The sequence below is a fragment of the Lampris incognitus genome, chromosome 1 (assembly GCF_029633865.1).
Source record: "Lampris incognitus isolate fLamInc1 chromosome 1, fLamInc1.hap2, whole genome shotgun sequence".
Taxonomy (NCBI): Eukaryota; Metazoa; Chordata; class Actinopteri; order Lampriformes; family Lampridae; genus Lampris; species Lampris incognitus.
This window is the reverse complement of record NC_079211.1, coordinates 70,246,403-70,265,627: the sequence shown is the minus strand read 5'-3', so window position 1 is coordinate 70,265,627 and position 19,225 is coordinate 70,246,403. Positions and strand designations below refer to the sequence as shown.

Below are 19,225 nucleotides of genomic sequence, written 5' to 3'. Positions count from 1 at the left end.
TGTGAAAATATAATAATAAATCAATCTTATATAGCGCTTTTCAAGTACTCAAAGTCGCTTTACAATAAATGGAGTGAAACAAGACGACAGAGGAACATAACATAGACATACAGGGGTGGATGGGAAGGGGGACTACGAGAGGGAGAAGCGGCAGCCACAGACGACGCCAGCAGTATCTCCGACTTGGACAGATATAAAGGGAAAGAACAACAAACATCAGAAATCACAGATGCAGGTCAAGCGGTCAGTCCCCAGCCTGCCCCAGACCAGGGGTGTATGAGCGGACCGGGGGGGGGGCACGAGAAGGCAATGGAGAAAAGGTGTGTCTTGAGACGGGATTGGAAGAGTGAGAGGGATCCTGAGTCTCTAATGATTTGGGGAAGTGAGTTCCAGAGCCTGGGAGCTGCTCTGGAGAAGGCTCGGTCACCAAAGCCACGGAGGTTGGACCTGGGGTAGAGAGAAGGGAGGCTGAGGTGGATCTGAGGGACCGAGAGGGTTGGTAGGGGGAGAGGAGATTGGTGAGGTATGGGGGAGCCAATTTGTGAAGGACTTTATAAGTAAGAACCAGGAGTTTGTAATTGATCCGGTGGGAGATGGGTAGCCAGTGGAGGTCTTTTAGGACTGGGGTGATGTGGTGCCAGGATTTGGTGAAAGTTAAAAGTCGGGCAGATGCATTCTAGACCAATTGGAGTCTCTTGATAGAGCTAGCACTGATGCCATGGAGGAGTGAGTTGCAGTAATCAAGGCGGGAGGAGATGAAGGCATGGATCAGTATCTCAGCAGCAGGGCGTGTGAGAGAGGATCTTATTTTTGCAATGTTGCGAAGGTGGTAGAAGGAGGATTTGACCAAGAGGGAGGATGTAGATGATGAAAAGTAGGCTGAGTACAGAACCTTGGGGAACACCTTGTGTGACTGTGGATGGAACAGAGGAGTGGTTGTGAAGTGAGATGAAGTGTGACCTGTTGGAGAGGTAGGACTGGAGCCAGCTGAGTACGGTGCCTTCAATACCGACATCTTTCAATCTGGTGAGCAGGATGTTGTGGCTCACAGTATCGAAGGCTGCACTCAGGTCGAGGAGGATGAGGATGTTAAGGGCTCCAGTATCAGCAGAGATGAGGAGGTCATTAAGTACTTTAAGGAGTGTAGTTTCAGTGTTGTGGAGTGGGAGATAACCAGACCGGTAGTGGTTGAGGCAGGATGGATCAAGACTAGGTTTCTTGAGAATTGGGGTGACAGCTGCAGTTTTGTAGGAAGAGAGGACAATTCCATGGGACAGTGAGGAATTGAACAGTTTGGTGAGGTAGGGGCATAGGGCAGGGAGGCATTTCTTCAGTAGGGGGGTGGGGAGGGGATCAAGGGAGCAGGTTGTGGATTTTGATGAGCTGATGAGTTCAGAGATAGTGGTAGGGGCAACTGGAACAAACCGGGAGAGACAGCGATTAGGGTGAGGGGTATGGAGGCCAAGAGGAATGCAGAGAAGAGGGGCCGGAGTAGGTGCTGCTGAGTCAGATGCAGGGGACAGTGATTTATTGATAGCGGCGATTTTGTCTGCAAAAAATTGGAGAAATGAGTTGCATTGTTCAGCAGTAGAGTTGGAGAGGGCATCGGCACGGGGCTTGAGGAGGTTGTTTACAGTGGCGAAGAGGGTGCGGGGGTTGTGGTTGGAATCATTAATGATGGTGGAAAAATAGGCAGACTTGGCGGCGGTGAGGGCATCTTTGTAAGCAGAGAGGTGGAGGTTGTGGGCTTCTTGATGTACAGTGAGAGATGTTTTCTTAGCCAGTCGTTCCAGTTGGCGGGCGGTCTGTTTCATTGTGCGGAGCTCAGGTGTGAACCAGGGTGCAGAGGTGTTGAAGGAGACTGTTTTTGTTTTGAGAGGGGCCAGTGTGTAGAGGGAGGCAGACAGGGTGGCGTTGAGGTGATTGGTGAGATCATCAGGTAAGGTAGAGGCTGGTTCCAGGGGGAGAGCAGAGGAGAGCAGATCGGAGAGTTGGAGGGGGGTCAATAGATTTAGTATTGCGGAATGTTATTTCTCTGAGGAGGTGTGGCCGAGGAGTTGGGGATGGAATAGTGAACTGGATGAGATTATGGTCTGACAGAGGAAATGGGGATGGATGGATGTTGCGCATCGGTAGATTGACAGAGCAGACCAGGTCAAGGATATGGCCTTTGACATGGGTGGGGAAAGTGACGTGCTGGGTGAGGCTGAAATTGTCCAATAGAGTGATGAATTCTGATGCAAACTTACAGGTTGGTAAATCAATGTGGATGTTAAAATCACCAAGCAGTAGTAAGTGTGAGGAGAGAGATGAGGCTATTGTGAGGAGTTCAGAGAGGCCAGACAGGAAAGATGGATTTGGTGGGGGTGGCCGGTAGATGAGAATGACAACCATTGAGCAGGTTTTAAAGACGAGGAACTCAAATGATGAGACGGTGGGGAGTGAGAGCTCAGTGGTCCTGGAGTTCTGATTGAATAAAACAGCAAGACCACCTCCGCGACAGGAGGGACGGGGTCTGCAGATGTAGCCAAAACCGGGGGGGGGGGGGGTGATTCGATGAGGGAGAAAAAGTCGCCAGGTTGTTGCCAGGTTTCAGTGAGCAGGAGAAAGTCAAATGAATTATCAGTGATAGTTTCATGTAGGATGAGGGCTTTGTTATTTAGTGATCGGGTGTTAAGGAGGCAAGGTTGATGGAATGAGAGGGCAACGTAGTGGGGGCATGCTGGAGAGGTCTGAGGTCGTCCAGGTTAGCAGTGCGGGGGGGGATGCAGTGGAGGGGGGGCGGTGGGAACATAGGGTTTGGACGTGGGATATCGTATCGGGGTTAGTGGGAGGATGTAGATGACGGGAGTGTCTGGGGCCGTGATGAAGACAACGGCGGCAGCGGAGGACGCCAGCAGACAGAGGATAGCCGGTAGTTTTTGTTGAGGGACAGGAGTTCATCAGGAGAGTAGTGTAAGGGAGGAGGAGGAGGGAAGCTAGTAAAAGGGAAACCAGGGTATTCTCTGTAGTCGTAATAAGGGGGGGGGTAACGTCAGTAGAAACAGAAGAGGGCAGCAGAGAGTTGGTTCCATGAGACGGGTGGGTTAATAACGCTGGAAACGTATGAGGGTGGCGCAAAGCACGGATGGGGTGAGGCTAGCTACTCCCCATATGGTTAGTTGTCGAGCCGGAGTGCTCAGTGACGGGCAGCTCATCCAGTATAATAAACCAGTTCTCCAACCGAACCTCTGGTGAGACATTAGTGGAGCTGTGCTGGTTGTGTCTGACTCCTCTTTTACCCTGGACGACGTCTGTCCAGAGCTCAGGGTTTGACACTGCGGGGGTAGAACAGGTCTTAGGTCTTGCTCCCCGGTTTAGCCAGTAGCACATATCCAGATCCGATGCGGTGTCGGTCTCAGGCGGGTTCTGGCCGGGCCAGGACATAGTGTCTGCATAGTCATCGGCGTGGGGCCCATTATCTCCGAAAGCTGCTCCGCAGCGCGTTTCATGTCCCTGGTCCTGATCGTCAGCGGGTTCCGGAGCATCAGCTTGGGAAGCAGCAACCGAAGTGTCCATATGTGTTTCATCCTGCTGCATTTGGTGAAGCAACGCGATTCTTTTCTCAAGCGCTGTGATGTTCTGGCTGGGCGGGGCGGGGCGCAGCTGGGGCACTCAGTGGAGGGCGAAGAGAGGGGACACATTTTTCCCAAATCCCGAAGTCGGAAAATGGAATCACAGCTGTATTTCTGGAAATCCAACAAAAAAGCTCAGCGAGGACTTAAAAATAAATAAACAAATAAAATTACATTAAATAAAACCGCCGATTGCGGCCACGACAGAGGGCTGAGTCCATACAGTTTTGGCCACACACACAGGAAGCACTACGGAGACGGAGACTCCAGCGCGATCAAGTCCATGCAACAGTCAATACTCCGATAACATCCAAAAATTGTACAGGTAAACCATAAAAAGGTTGATAAAAGTTAAAAGTAACGTCATGTTGAGGCGAAAAACTACATTAAAAATGTCAATCAATGACATGAGACAATCAATGACAATGATGAGATGCAGGCGGTGGACCGCTGCCCCGCCTGCCACACACCTGCCTCCAATCATGTAGTACACACACAAACAGGAGAGAGGAACTAGGGCAGGGGGAGTAGCCAAGATAAGGGAGACAATTAGGGAGACTGGGGACGAAGAGGGTGAGACCTGGCAGGGCGCGCCTGTGACGGTACGCCTACCCCCCCCACCCCACGGGTGCCCCCTGGTGCCCGACCGGGCTCGTCAGGATGGAGCTCATGGAAAGCTTGGATAAGCAGGGGGTCTAGGACGGTGAGGAAGCCAGCAGTGTTCCTCAGGACCGTGCTCCTCCCAATCCACCAGGTACTGCAGACCGTGGCCCCAACGGTGTACATCCAGAAGCCGCCGGATGTTTATATTGGGCCACCACCTACCATGCATGGAGGTGGGGGAGCCACTGCTAGGGGTAGGGGGGGCACGGAACTGGAGAGGACGGGCTTCAGATGGGAGACATGGAATGTGGGGTGCACCCAAATTAAGGCCAGGAGCTTGAGCCATACTGCCACAGGGTTAATAACCTTGTCCACTGGGAAAGGACCTACAAAGCAGGGAGCAAGCTTCTTGGATTCCACCTTCAGCGGCAGGTCCTTGGTGGAAAGCCACACCATGACCAGGGACATAGACAGGAGCTGGGATGCAGTGATGGTTAACCTGAGACTGGGAGCGCATGGAGGCACAGAGCAGGGCAGCGTGAGCCTGGTTTCAGATGTGCTGGCAGCATTGTAGGTGGGCCTGCGCTGATGGCACCGTGACTTTACCCTTCTGGACAGGGAACAGGGGAGGTTGGTAACCCAGGGTGCACGCAAAAGGGGACATCCCCAAAGAGGTACTGAGGTGGGCTTTGTGTGCATACTCAACCCATCCTCCTGGCTCCAGGAGCATGGGTTGGAGGCGGCTATACAACTTAGGGTGGCCTCTAGCTTCTGGTTGACACACTCAGTCTGGCTGTTGGGCTGGGGGTTGGTACTGGGGTGGAAGAAAACTAAATCAAGGGTGGGCCCATGGTTCTGGGTGGGGCCACTGACATGCTGCACGAGGTTAAACGATTTACCAATGTTTAAACAATCTATGACAAATGAGTTAAAAATATTATCAGTATGGATGTTAAAATCACCAACTATAATGGCCCTATCAAGTTTAAGAAAAGAGCGGACAATAGGAGGATTCGTTGAGAAAACCTGTAGATGAACTGGGGGTCGATAAATGATTATACAGCAGACTGGGTTGTCACACACAGTTGTAAAAGTTAAGACTTCAAAACTGTTGAAAGAACCAGAAGTAAAAGGAACACAAGTGTAATGGTTCTTAAAAAACAGCTGCTCTACCCCCACCATGACCTGTTAACCTGGGCGCATTAAGAGCATTATAGCTGGGTGGGCAGAGCTCCACTAGAGGGCAGCACTCCCCAGGTTTATGCCAGGTCTCAGTAAGAAATAGAAAGTCAAGGTTGAGGGAATCATTGAGAATTAAATATTTATTTGACATGGACATTTGAAAGAGCAAAAAGTAGAAGAGACTTATTTGGACTGGAGTCAATACAGCAGACTATAATCAAATGATCTGGCCTGACAGTTGAAGACGCATGATGCAAAGGGTGGTGGGTAATAAATTGTGGCCTAAACCTAACAGGAACATTGTAAGAGCCATGGGATGAGAGAGGACTCACCTTTAGATGAGCTGGATTACACAGAGCATCAGGTGATAACGAACTGCAGACATCACGTTCTATGTAACAAAGGTTGTTTTTTTTTTTATCTTAACCTGATGATCAAGAGGTGATGGGTAGGTATGGTGTCAAGGAGAGAAATGTGGAAGGACAGATGGTGGTCGATTTTGTGAAAAGGATGGAAATGGTTGTGGTGAATACATATTTCAAGAAGAGGGAGGACACAGGGTGACGTACAAGAGTGGAGGAACGTGCACACAGGTGGACTATATCTTATGTAGAAGGCGCCATCTAAAAGGGATTGGAGACTGCAAGGTGGTGACAGGGGAGAACGTAGCTAGGCAGCACCGGATGGTGGTCTGTAGGATGGCTTTGGAGACCAAGAAGAGGAAGCGAGTGAAGACACAGCCGAAGATCAAATGGTGGAAGTTGAAGAAGGAAGACTGCTGTGTGGAGTTCAGGCAGGAGTTAAGACAGACACTGGGTGGTAGTGGAGAGTTGCCAGATGGCTGGACAACCACTGCAGAAATAGTGAGGGAGACAACTAGGAAGGTACTTGGTGCGTCATCAGGACAGAGGAAGGAAGACAAGGAGACTTGGTGGTGGAATGAGGAAGTACAGCAAAGTACACAGAGGAAGAAAGTAGACAGGAGTACAAGGAGACACAGTGTAAAGCGAAGAGAGAGGTGGCAAAGGCAAAGGAAAAGGCGTATGGTGAGTTGTATGACAGGTTAGACACTAAGGAAGGAGAAAAGGACTTGTACCCATTGGCTAGACAGAGAGACCGAGATGGGAAGGATGTGCAGCAGGTTAGGGTGATGAAGGATAGAGATGGAAATGTGCTGATAAGCGAGGAGAGTGTGCTGAGAAAGTGGAAGGAGTACTTTGAGGGGTTGATGAATGAAGACAATGAGAGAGAGAGAGAGAGAGAGAGAGAGAGAGAGAGAGAGAGAGAGAGAGAGAGAGAGAGAGAAGGTTGGATGATGTGGGGATAGTGAATCAGGAAGTGTGGTGGATTAGCAAGGAGGAAGTGAGGGCAGCTATGAAGAGGATGAAGAGTGGAAAGGCAGTTGGTCCTGATGACATACCTGTGGAGGCATGGAGATGTTTAGGAGAGATGGCAGTGGAGTTTTTAACTAGATTGTTTAACGCAATCCTGGAAAGTGAGAGGATGCCTGAGGAGTGGAGAAGAAGCATACTGGTACCGATTTTCAAGAACAAGGGCGATGTGCAGAACTGTAGCAACTACAGAGGTATAAAGTTGATCAGCCACAGCATGAAGATATGGGAAAGAGTAATAGAAGCTAGGTTAAGAGGAGAGGTGATGATCAGCGAGCAGCAGTATGGTTTCATGCCAGGAAAGAGCACCACAGATGTGATGTTTGCTTTGAGAATGTTGATGGAGAAGTATAGAGAAGGCCAGAAGGAGTTACATTGTGTCTTTGTGGCTTTAGAGAAAGCATACGACAGGGTGCCGAGAGAGGAGGTGTGGTATTGTATGAGGAAGTTGGGAGTGGCAGAGAAGAATATAGGAGTGGTGCAGGATATGTATGAGGGCAGTATGACAGTGGTGAGGTGTGTGGTTGGAATGACAGATGGGTTCAAGGTGGAGGTGGGATTACATCAAGGATCGGCTCTGAGCCCTTTCTTGTTTGCAATGGTGATGGACAGGTTGACGGATGAGATCAGGCAGGAGTCTCCGTGGACGATGATGTTTGCGGGTGACATTGTAATCTGTAGCGAGAGTAGGGTGCAGGTTGAGGAGAGCCTGGAGAGGTGGAGGTATGCACTGGAGAGAAGAGGAATGAAAGTCAGTAGGAGAAAGACGGAATACATATGCGTGAATGAGAGGGAAGACAGTGGAATGGTGAGGATGCAAGGAGTGGAGGTGATGAATGTGTATGAGTTTAAATACTTGGGGTCAACTATCCAAAGTAACGGGGAGTGCAGTAGAGAGGTGAAGAAGAGAGTGCAGGCAGGGTGGAGTAGGTGGAGAAGAGTGTCAGGAGTGATGTGTGACAGAAGGGTGCCAGCAAGAGTTAAAGGGAAGGTTTACAAGATGGTAGTGAGACTAGCTATGTTGTATGGTTTGGAGACAGTAGCACTGATGAAAAGACAGGAGGTGCAGCTGGAGGTGGCAGAGATGAAGATGATAAGGTTTTCATTGGGAGTGATGAAGAAGGACAGGATTATGAACGAGTATATTAGAGGGACAGCTCAGGTTGGACAGCTTGGAGACAAAGCAAGAGAGGCAAGATTGAGATGGTTTGGACATGTGTGGAGGAGAGATGCTGGGTATATTGGGAGAAGGATGCTGAATATGGAGCTGCCAGGGAAGAGGAGAAGAGGAAGGCCAAAGAGGAGGTTTATGGATGTGGTGAGGGAGGACACGCAGGTGGCTGGTGTGACAGAGTAAGATGCAGAAGACAGGAAGAAATGGAAACGGATGATCCGCTGTGGTGACCCCTAACGGGAGCAGCCGAAGGTAGTAGTAGTAGATCCAGGTTTAGAGTCAAGACCGACTCAATCCAGATGAGACCAACAGAAAACCAAGACTTTTGGGTCAAGACATGATGGAGGTAGTCGGGGAACCAGACGAATCTGCAAGCCTATGTTTTACGTTTGCTCTGGCATATACATACATCTGGCCACCCTCCCGTTCAGACACGTTTTCAGCTGACCTGGCCCGGGTTGGGCCAATCATAACCATTTATCTAATATGGGATGGGGTTGCTATGATGACATAGGTCCTTATTTTTTCCCCACCCACATTTCTGGAGCTCTGCCTCTGATTACGTGCTGCTGGCTGCCGCTGATGTAGAACAGTCTGTTGAATCTTCTATCACGGCAGTATTAAACGAACTGTATGGTATATTTTCTCAAAAAGAATACCAAACAACTGCACTTAAAGCTTTTGTTGATAAGGAAGATGTGTTTTCCATCCTTCTGACAGGATTTGGTAAAAGTTAATTCATAAACGTCTATTAAAAGGCATGTTCTCCCCGTCTTGGCTGACACGCCTCGTCAGTTTCGCGTGGAGGTCGAGGACAGTACCTGTGGAGTGGCAGAATGGGCTGGCTCGTTCCCATATTTAAAAAGGGGGGCCAGGGGTGTGCTGCAATTATCGGGGCATCACATTGCTCAGCCTCCCTGGGAAAGTCTACTCTAGGGTGCTGGAATGGAGGCTCTGACCGATTGTGGAACGTTGGATCCAGGAGGAACAATGCGGATTCTGTCCTGGCCGTGGAACAACGGACCAACTCTTTACCCTTGTGGAAGTGCTGAGGGGGGCATAGGAGTTTGACTAGCCAGTCTACATGTGTTTGGGGACTTGGAGAATGCTTATGACCGTGTATCACGGGGCACTCTATGGGGGGGGGGGGTACTGCGGGAGTATAGGCTACCGGGGCAGTTGCTACAAGCCATCCGGTCCTTGTATAACCAAAGTGAGAGCTGTGTCCACATTCTCGGCACAAAGTCAAACACATTTTTGGTGGGTGTCTTACTCCGCCAAGGTTGTCCCTTGTCTCCGATTCTGTTTGTGATATCTATGGACAGGATCTCAAGGCACAGCCAAGGTGAGGAGTGTGTCCGTTTTGGGAACCTCAGAATTGCATCTCTGCTCTTCGCAGATGATGTGGTTTTGTTGGCTTCATCAGAACGCGACCTCCAGCACGCACTGGTATGGTTTACAGCCGAGTGTGAAATGGCCGGGATGAGACTCAGCACCTCCAAGTCTGAGGCCATGGTTCTCTAGCGGAAAATGGTGGATTGCTCCCTCCGGGTTGGGGATGAGTTGTTGCCTCAAGTGAAGGGGTACAAGTATCTCGGGGTCTTGTTCACGAGTGAGGGTAGGATGGAGCAGGAGATTGACTGGCAGATTGGTGCAGCATCAGCAGTAATGTGGACGTTGTACCGGACCGTTGTGGTGAAGAAGAAGCTGAGCCGGAAGGCAAAGCTCTCAATTTACCAGTCAATCTTCATTTCAACCCTCACCTATGGTCATGAGCTTTGGGTAGTGACTGAAAGGGTGAGATGACGGATACAAGTGGCTGAAATGAGTTTCCTCCGTAGGGTGTCTGGGCTCAGCCTTAGAGAAAGGGTGAGGAGCTTGGACATCCGAAGGGAGCTCAGTAGAGCTAGGAAGGAGCCAGTTGAGGCTGATTAGGATGCCTCCTGGGCGCCTTCCTTTGGAGGTTTACCGGGCACGGCCAACTGGGGGGAAAGCCCGGGTTAGACCCAGAACTCGCTGGAGGGACTACATGTCAAATCTGGCCAGGGAACACCTTGGGATCCCCCAGGAGGAGCTGGAGGGCGTTGCTGGGGAGAGAGACGTCTGGAGTGCCCTACTTAGCTTGCTGCCACTGCGAGCCGACCCCGGAGAAGTGGCTGAAGATGAATGCATGAATGAGTGTTCTCCCCGTGTCTACGGTGGATTTTCTCCGAGTGCTCCGGTTTCCCCCACCATCAGAAAGACGTGCATGTTAAGGTTAATACTCCTGTCTGTGCCCCTGACCGAGGCATGGCAAGACCAACTGGAGTTGGTCCCCGGGCGCTGCATGGCGGCTTCCGCTGCTCCTAGCGACACAGCCAGGATGGTTAGATGCAGAGAATGAATTTCCCCACGGGCACCAATAAAGTACATCAAATCAAAGCTTAAGCCAGTTGTCTCCAACCTTTTCAAGCCTAAGGTCACATCCCAAATCCAAATGTAAACCAAGCACTTGCAAAAAATGACGAAAAATAAAAACCCAAACCCACAATGTAGCTCCACTCTGACCCTTTATTTTGCTACCTGTCAGTCATAAGCCAGCTGTGCTTGTTCCAACGCCCCTATCCAGTATTCGTCTCCCACCAAGACCACAAGCCAATTATAATCATAATTTGTATGTGTGTGTGTGTGTGTGTTTGTGTGTTGGTACAGGTGTGTGATGCGCCAGCTACGTTGTGGTAGCCAGGAGTTGTTGCTAAGTGCCACTTGTGTGACAACATTAGACCTCAGGATGGACCAGACGGTGGTCATCAAACCAGTCCACTCCTCCCTGCTGGGACAAGACTACTGCTTTGAGGTATTACCACACACACACACACACACACACACACACACACACACACACACACACACACACACACACCTTAAACCTCTACTAGGTGTTTGCCATGATTTCCAAGGATGTTGTATTGGTAGTTGTGCTAGTATTCCTGCCAGTATCACTACTAGTGCGACTACCACCATTGTTATTACTACCACTGCTATTATTGTTGCTCTAATTCGACTTCTTTTCTGGGTAGCGCCATCTAACCTCGTCTCTTCTCCTGGCTCGCCACCTTCATCAGACCACAGATATGAGACGGTGTGGGCATACTCTACCTCCTCATTGGCTCAGTAGGCCGTTATCATCGATCCGTTCGTCTGATCACGGCCAAGGCTCTGGCCATGGCACGTGCATCGTGCGTCACCTCACCATTTCTTGGCAGCGAAAACAAACTAACGTTAAATGCCTGACATATTTTTTATTCTCAGTTGAAAATACAATGTTTTAAGATGGTTTCTGCATTAAAATGCATTCAAGAAATGTGCATTTTATTTCATAACCTGCGTTGAGTGAACGTATATGATGTTTAGTTTGTTAATTATTACGATAATTAACAGTAATGGCCTACTAAGCCAATGAGGAGGAGAGTAGGTCTATACTATCTCATAGCTATGGTCTGATGACAACTGATAATGGCCATTTAATTGACAGATTACATTCGAAGTAGGTGAGACATTTGAATGCCAATGTATTATTTAAATCCACCAAGTCTCCCTTGGGGGGGGGGGTCATACCTGATACGTAAGACTGGCCACTGAAGTCATCAACATCCATACTGTTACGAGCTGAATATTGAAATAGCATAATTATTTCAGATGGAAAATTAAAATACAGAAAAAGCTTGTGTGTACCAACGATCCCAAGAGCTGTGCTGTGCGGAGCATGGCTTCCGGTAATAGGGTCACCCAAGGTGGACGGGTCCAGGGGGAGGTTCCACACAAAGTACGATCCAACAAAGATCTCAGTGGTGGAACTGGCAGAAGATGTCTCCAGGTCACAACAGCAGTGAAGGCAGATGAAGGCTACAACAGAAGGTGGTCCCCAATCGTCTTAGTTCTCCATGCCGTTGGACTCTGGCCTCCACCTGCCAAGGACCATGTGATGGCTGCTGGCACATCAGCCTCTCCACTTATGCGGCTGTACCAGTCTGTAATGGATGAGGGAGAAGTCACATAAAATGGTTCCACCAGATACACCGTCTTGTAAGACAAAATCTATCGAGTACTATAGCTGCCTCATTGTATCAAGTCCCCATTCCTGAGAGTCTCCACCCACAGCTGTGCAAATGTTCCATGAGGACCCTTTGGTTGGGCCAATTTATTCTCCAATTCCATCCTCTACTCCGTGGAGCCACTAGAAAACTGCCCAGCCACCAGGCTGGCCAAATGCCTGAACTCTGAACAAGCCCAACGGACTGTTTTTTTTGCACGCTTCAGATTTAATCTCTCCTACCACCCTGGTTCCAAAAACACCAAACCTGACACACTTTTCGGTCAGTTTTCAACTGAATGTTCTCAAGACACTAACACTATTCTGCCTGCTCAGTGTCTGCTCAGAGCTGTGGTTTGGGATATTGAGTTGACTGTGTGCACAGCACAGCAGTACTGACCGGACCCAGGTAATTTCCTCTCAACAGACTTTCACATTCCTCATGCTGTCTGTTCTCAAGATTCAAGATTCTTTATTTGTTACGCCTCATTATCAACTCAAACTGAAACTCAGGAATTTTACTCTCTTATACCCCTTTCACACTGGCCCGAAAAACCCGCTAACATCAGCCTTTGGTCGTGAATGTTACATTGACCAAAGGCGGATGTTAGTGGGTTTTTTGGCCAATGTGAAAACGCCATTAAACCTATGAGAGAGTAAAATTCTTGAGTTTCAGCTCCTCAACACTGGGGACGTTCCACTTATATTACCCGTCATCCTGAAACAAGGTGAACCCTCTTCTTCATCTGGCAGCGTTTTTGGTGCATGTTCATGATGGAGGATGTCAGGTACTTTGTCTCCACCTGCTCAGTCTTTGCCTAGGAAAATTGGGAAATTTGCCTCAACAATGCTTTTTAATAGCTCAAAATTGTCTTATGATGATCTGTTCATGGTGTACACTGCCTTGCATGCCGTCATATTTGTGTGCCACCTAAAATGGTCTTGAAGTGAAGTCGGGGTTGTTGAATTCTGCCTTAGTTTACTGGTTGACCTCTGACATCGAGTGGTTGCTGTGGTTACACCGCCCCGAGCTGCCTCCCCGGCACGTTCAAGCCACTCCCCCAGCTCGGACGTGCCGGAAACATCCGAGCGCTCGGCTCGCGCTCTGAGAAGACGAACGCTGCACTGCACCAGGTGTTTGCCATCATCCATCAGGCACACCTGCGACAATCTGGCAGCCCTCTACAAGAAGCCTCCCAGAACACCACTCCGTGCTTCGACGTACTGAACCCTGCGGTAAAGCTCTGACAAGCCCTCCAGCATTCCTTGCCCTCTTGCTATTCCCAGTGTCTATATCCGTGCCTCTCTTTTTCCCCTCCCAGGACTCTCCCTCCGCGACTTCCACGGCTCCCCGCGTCTCCCTCGCTCCTCGCCCCCAGTGACCTTCACGTTTTTTCCCCCGGACCTCTCCAGCGATCTCCCTCCGTGTCTCTCTACCTGGACCCCTCCTATTCGGACTTGACTTCCTGGATCTCGGACCCGGACCTCCTCGGACAACCCCTTGCTCTACGGATCCGGACTTTGGTAACCAGGCGCACATCGTCTCAACAACGCCCACCTGAGACTCACCTGTCATTGTCCCCTGTGGCAGTTTTTTTTTCTTCCCTGCATCAAATTGCCCTTCGGGTTATCCCGGTGCTCTGTTGTCTGTCTGTCCTTTTGGGTTTTGCTACACTGGCCTCTGGTCTTCATTCGTGATACGTAACAGAACGTCGAAGCCAGAATGAGCCAAAGCAAACCCCAGGGGCAGGCGGTCGCTCAGGGAGCTATAGCCCCTAAGCCCCAGAACCCTATAGCTCTCAAGGTAGTGGTAAAGAACCACAGCACTCAACTCACCCAGCGCTATTCTGAGGTTAGCGCTGCCTTCTCCCGGATCACTGGAGAAATCAGCGACTCCAGGCGGACTCGCATACCTCGGCCAGCACCCTTGCTTCACTCTCCGCGCAGATCGCTGCTCTGACTGTGGCAGTGTCCAAGATCAGCGACCACCCTGTTCTGGCCCCGGTCCCTGCCCCCAGCCCGGCCTCCGGATTCCCCGTTCCTGGTCCCGACGTTCCCCCTCCTCCGAGTCAACCCCCACTGGACCCCCGGTTCGAGCCTAACCTTCCCTGCCCCAAGGCCTTCGGTGGGAAGTTCGAGCTGTGCAGGGGTTTCCTTGGTCAGTGTGAGCTCCTGTTCAAACACCCGCCAGGTATAGGACAGGAGAGACCAAGGTAGCCCTTGTTATGTCCCTCCTCACCGGCAAAGCCCTCAGCTGGGCCATAGCGGCGGTTGGCCATAACGAGCGGCTCGCCTCGGACTATGGTGCCTTCCGCCGTGAGTTCCGTCTAGTGTTCGACCACGCAGCTGACGGGCAGGACGCTGCCAGCCGCCTCTATTCCATTCAGCAGGGAGCCAGGTCAGTGGCAGACTATTCCTTGGAGGTGAGGATACTCGCAGCAGACAGTGGGTGGGATGACACTGCATTCAAGAGAGCATACAGGAGGGGACTGAGCGAGCCCATCAAAGACCTCATTGTTCGGGACCGCTCTGCCCCCTTCAACGAGCTCGTCGCCCTCCTGATGGACGAGCGGCGCCAGGAACGCGCCCCACGCACTGGGCCCTCCCATAGACCAACCCCAGTCCGCTCTACCGGTGCCTTCCCTGGGTCAGCGTCCCACGGGCTCTCTCCACCCTCACCCTTGCAACCATGGGTATCTTCTGGATTTTGGCCGGGGGAGGAGCCCATTTAGTTGGGTCGGTCACGGCTCCTGCTAGAGGTTAGGGAGCAGAGGATGCGCGACCACCTCTGCCTCTACTGTGGGAGGTCCGGCCATTACATCAAGGCCTGCCAGACTCGCCCAAAAAGACCTCGCTCACTAGCGAGCCTGACCACCCCACCACAGCCCAAGAAGGAGCACAACCAGCTGTTTCCTGTCACACTCACCTGGGGTAACGACTCACTCTCTGTTGGGGCACTCCTGGATTCGGGGACGGACAAGTGTTTGATGGACATCTCGCAGGCCGGCGTTCTACTCGTCCCCCTAGACACACCCCTCACAGCCCAAGCCCTAGATGGTCGTTCACTTGGTAAGATCACATACAGCACTGCTTCCCTCACTCTTTCGGGTAATCACGTGGAAACTATGCGTTTTTTGGTTTTGCACGCCCCCACAGCGCCCCTGGTGTGAGGAAGACCGTGGTTGGAACGGCACGATCCCCACATCGCTTGGTCTACTGGGCGGATTTTGGGTTGGAGCGTTGCGTGTCATGCCAACTGCCTTCGCGCCGCCCACTCTCCGTCCAGCGGCCTCAGAGCCGTGCCTCCTCCCACGGATCTCACTGGTGTTGCTCCCATTTATCACGATTAGCCCCTGTATTTAGTAAGGACAGTGCACTTTCCCTCCCCCCTCACCATCCCTATGATTGCGCCATAGATCTCCTTCCCGGGGCCGCCCTTCCCACCGGTCGGTTGTATAACCTCTCCGTCCCGGAGAAGGAGGCTATGCGCAATTATATCAGAGTCCCTGGCCTCAGGAATCATAAGGCCCTCGTTGTCCCCGGTGGCAGCGGGCTTCTTTTTTGTGGCAAAGAAGGAGGGCAGCCTGAGGCCTTGCGTAGATTATCGACTGTTAAATGACATCACGGTTAAAAATAAATATCCACTCCCCCTTATGAGTTCCACGTTTGAGCCACTCACTCACGCCATGGTGTTCACCAAGCTGGACCTGCGCAGCGCGTACAACCTGGTGCACATCCGGGAAGGGGATGAATGGAAGACGGCCTTCAACACCCACCTAGGGCATTTCGAGTACCTCGTTATGCCCTTCGGCCTCACCAACGCCCCGGCTGTCTTCCAGGCGTTGGTCAACGACGTGCTCCGGGATATGCTGAACACGTTTGCAGTGGTGTACCTGGATGACATCCTCGTGTTCTCCAGGACTGAGGAGGAACACCACCAGCATGTCCGCCTGGTCCTCCAACGGCTGCTGGAGAACAGGCTCTTCGTGAAGGCCGAGAAGTGTGTGTGTTCCACTCCGCCTCCGTGGAGTTCCTTGGCCACATTGTGGAGAAGGGGCTCGTCCGCACCGACCCCAGGAAGACCCGAGCGGTGGAGGACTGGGCATGGCCCACCAACAGGACGCAACTCCAGCGCTTCCTGGGGTTTGCAAACTTCTACAGGCGCTTCATCAGGGGGTTCAGCTGTGTGGCCGCCCCCCTCACTGCACTCACCTCCACCCTCCGCCCCTTCTCTTGGACCTCGGAGGCAGAGGCCGCCTTCTCCGCCCTGAAGAAGCTGTTCACAACGGCTCAAGTGCTCGCCCACCCGGACCTGTCCAGGCAATTCATCGTGGAGGTGGACGCATTGGACATGCGCATCGGAGCCGTCCTCTCCCAGCGGTCGGAGGAGGACCAGAAGATCCACCCGTGCGCCTTCTTCTCCCAGCATTTCAGTCCTGCGGAGAACTACGACATCGGCAACAGGGAGTTGCTGGCTGTCCACGCCGCCCTAGAGGAGCGGAGACACTGGTTGGAGGGAGCAGGGCAGCCGTTCATCGTATGGTCTGATCACAAGAACCCGACCTACGTGTGGACGGCTAAGAGGCTCAACCCCAGGCAGGCGCGCTGGGCTCTCTTCTTCAGCCGGTTCGACTTCACCCTCACCTACCGCCCTGGCACCAAGAACGTCAGGGCAGACGCCCTCACCCGTCTGTTTCCCGAGGGGTCCCCTGACGCCCAAGACACCACCCTTCATCCGGCCCGGGTGGTGGGTGTCGTCACCTTGGCCATCGAATCGGTGGTAAGGGCCCAGGCAATGGACCCCGGAACCGGCTATTTGTGCCTCCCTCTGTCCGGCCCCAGGTGCTGGAGTGGGGCCACTCCAGCCGTTTTGCCTGCCACCCCGGTGTCCACCGAACGGCGGCCTTCATCCGCAGGGGTTTCTGGTGGCCTACCATGGAGGCAGACACCAGGGAGTTCGTGGCTGCCGGCACCACCTGCGCCCGCAGCAGGGCTCTCCTGCGCCCCCTTCCTGTCCCCGGCCGTCCTTGGTCCCACATTGCTTTGGACTTTGTAACTGGCCTCCCCGTGTCCCAAGGCAATGACACCATTCCGACCATTGTCGACCGGTTTTCCAAGGCCGTCCACTTTGTCGCCCTCACCAAACTCCCCTCTGCAGCCGAGACGGCGGACCTTCTCGTCTCCCACGTCGTCCGACCCCATGGGATTCCCCTGGACATTGTCTCTGACCGTGGTCCCCAGTTCACTTCTAAGGTGTGGCAGGCCTTCTGTAAGGGGATTGGGGCCAAGGTCAGCCTCTCCTCCGGGTATCAACCCCAGACCAATGGGCAGGCAGAGCGGGCCAATCAAGCCCTGGAGGCGGCTTTGCGTTGCGTTACCACCAGCAACCCCGCCTCCTGGAGCAAGTACCTGCCCTGGGTGGAGTACTCGCTCAACTCCATGGAGAGTTCGGCTACCGGTTTGTCCCCCTTTGAGTGTTCTCTTGGTTATCAACCCCCTCTGTTCACCCGTCAGCAGTTGGAGGTGGCAGTCCCATCCACTAGGGCCCATCTCCGCCGGTGTCGGCGCGTTTGGAAGACCGCCCGGGCCGCTATGTTGCGAGCTACAGAGCGGGCCAGGCGCAGCGCCAACCGGCGGGGAGTGCCGGCACCAGCCTATCGACCTGGCCAGAGGGTATGGCTCCTGGCCCGGGACCTGCCCCTCCCTACCCTCAACCGGAAGCTGGCTCCCCGCTACGTCGTCCCCTACACCATCAACCGCATCGTCAACCCTTCAGCGGTGCGTCTCCATCGGCCTACCTCACTCAAGATCCATCCCGTTTTCCATGTCTCACCTCAAACCGGTAGCCTCCAGCCCCCTGTCTCCCCCTGTCCAAGCTCCTCCACCCCCCAGGGTCCTCGACGGTGGTGACATGGTCTGGGATGTCGACCGGCTGCTCGTCGTACACCGCCGGGGGCGTGGGTACCAATACCTGGTGGACTGGGTTGGCTATGGGCCCGAAGACCGCAGCTGGGTTCCCCGGTCTTACCTGGCCGACCCCACACTCCTGGAGGAGTTCAATCGGGCCCACCCCAACGCCAACAGGACCCTCCCTCCCATAGGAGGGAGGGTCCTGTTGTGGTTACACCGCCCCGAGCTGCCTTCCCGGCACGTTCAAGCCACTCCCCACAGCTCGGACGTGCCGGAAACATCCGAGCGCTCGGCTCGCACTCTGAGGAGACGTGCACTGCACCAGGTGTTTGCCATCATCCATCAGGCACACCTGCGGCAATCAGGCAGCCCTCTACAAGAAGTCTCCCAGAACACCACTCCGTGCTTCGACGTACTGAACCCTGCGGTAAAGCTCTGACAAGCCCCCCAGCGTTCCTTGCCCTCTGGCTATTCCGTTTATTCCCAGTGTCTATATTCGTGTCTCTCTTTTTTCCCCTCACAGGACTCTCCCTCCGCGTCTTCCTCGCCCCCAGCGACCTTCACGTTTTTTTTCCCCCGGACCTCTCCAGCGATCTCTCTCCGTGTCTCTACCTGGACCCCTCCTATTCGGACTTGACTTCCTGGATCCCGGACCTCCTCGGACAACCCCTTGTTCTACTGATCCGGACTTTGGTAGCCAGGCGCACATCGCCTCAACAACGCCCACCTGAGACTCACCTGTCATTATCGCCTGTGGCAGTTTTGTTTGTTTTTCTTCCCGGCATTAAATCAAACTTCGGGTTGTCCCGGTGCTCTGTTGTCTGTCTGTCCTTTTAGGTTTCGCTACACTGGCCTCTGGTCTTCATTCGTGACACGTAACAGTGGTGTTCCATTGCTCATCTCCTTGCAGAAGTGTGGATATTCCAGTGTTCCTAGTTGTTTGGAACGCAGCATGAGAATAATGATAAAGGGTTAAGAGAATGCATGTGCTAGTTGTCTGGAACGCAGCTAGAGAATAATGAGTCAAGAGAATACATGTGCTAGTTGTCTGGAACACAGTTTGAGAATAATGATGAGTCAAGAGACTACATGTGCAAGTTGTTTGGAACGCAGCATGAGAATAATGATAAAGGGTTAAGAGAATACATGTGCTAGTTGTTTGAAACGCAGGTGGAGAATAATGATAAAGAGTTAAGAGAATGCATGTGCTAGTTGTTTGAAACGCAGGTGGAGAATAATGATAAAGACTTAAGAGAATGCATGTGCTAGTTGTCTGGAA

At 52.4% G+C, this 19,225-nt stretch overlaps 1 protein-coding gene across 1 annotated transcript in view; it reads left to right on the top strand.

Annotated features, from left to right (window-relative positions):
- Positions 1–4,671: 4,671 nt before the first annotated feature.
- Positions 4,672–19,225, top strand: part of LOC130111005 (disabled homolog 2-interacting protein-like) — a 145,569-nt gene continuing 131,015 nt past the window's right edge. The window contains 2 exon segments of the mRNA XM_056278076.1: positions 4,672–4,787; positions 10,656–10,800. Of these exon segments, the coding sequence (XP_056134051.1) occupies positions 4,672–4,787; positions 10,656–10,800 (261 nt within the window).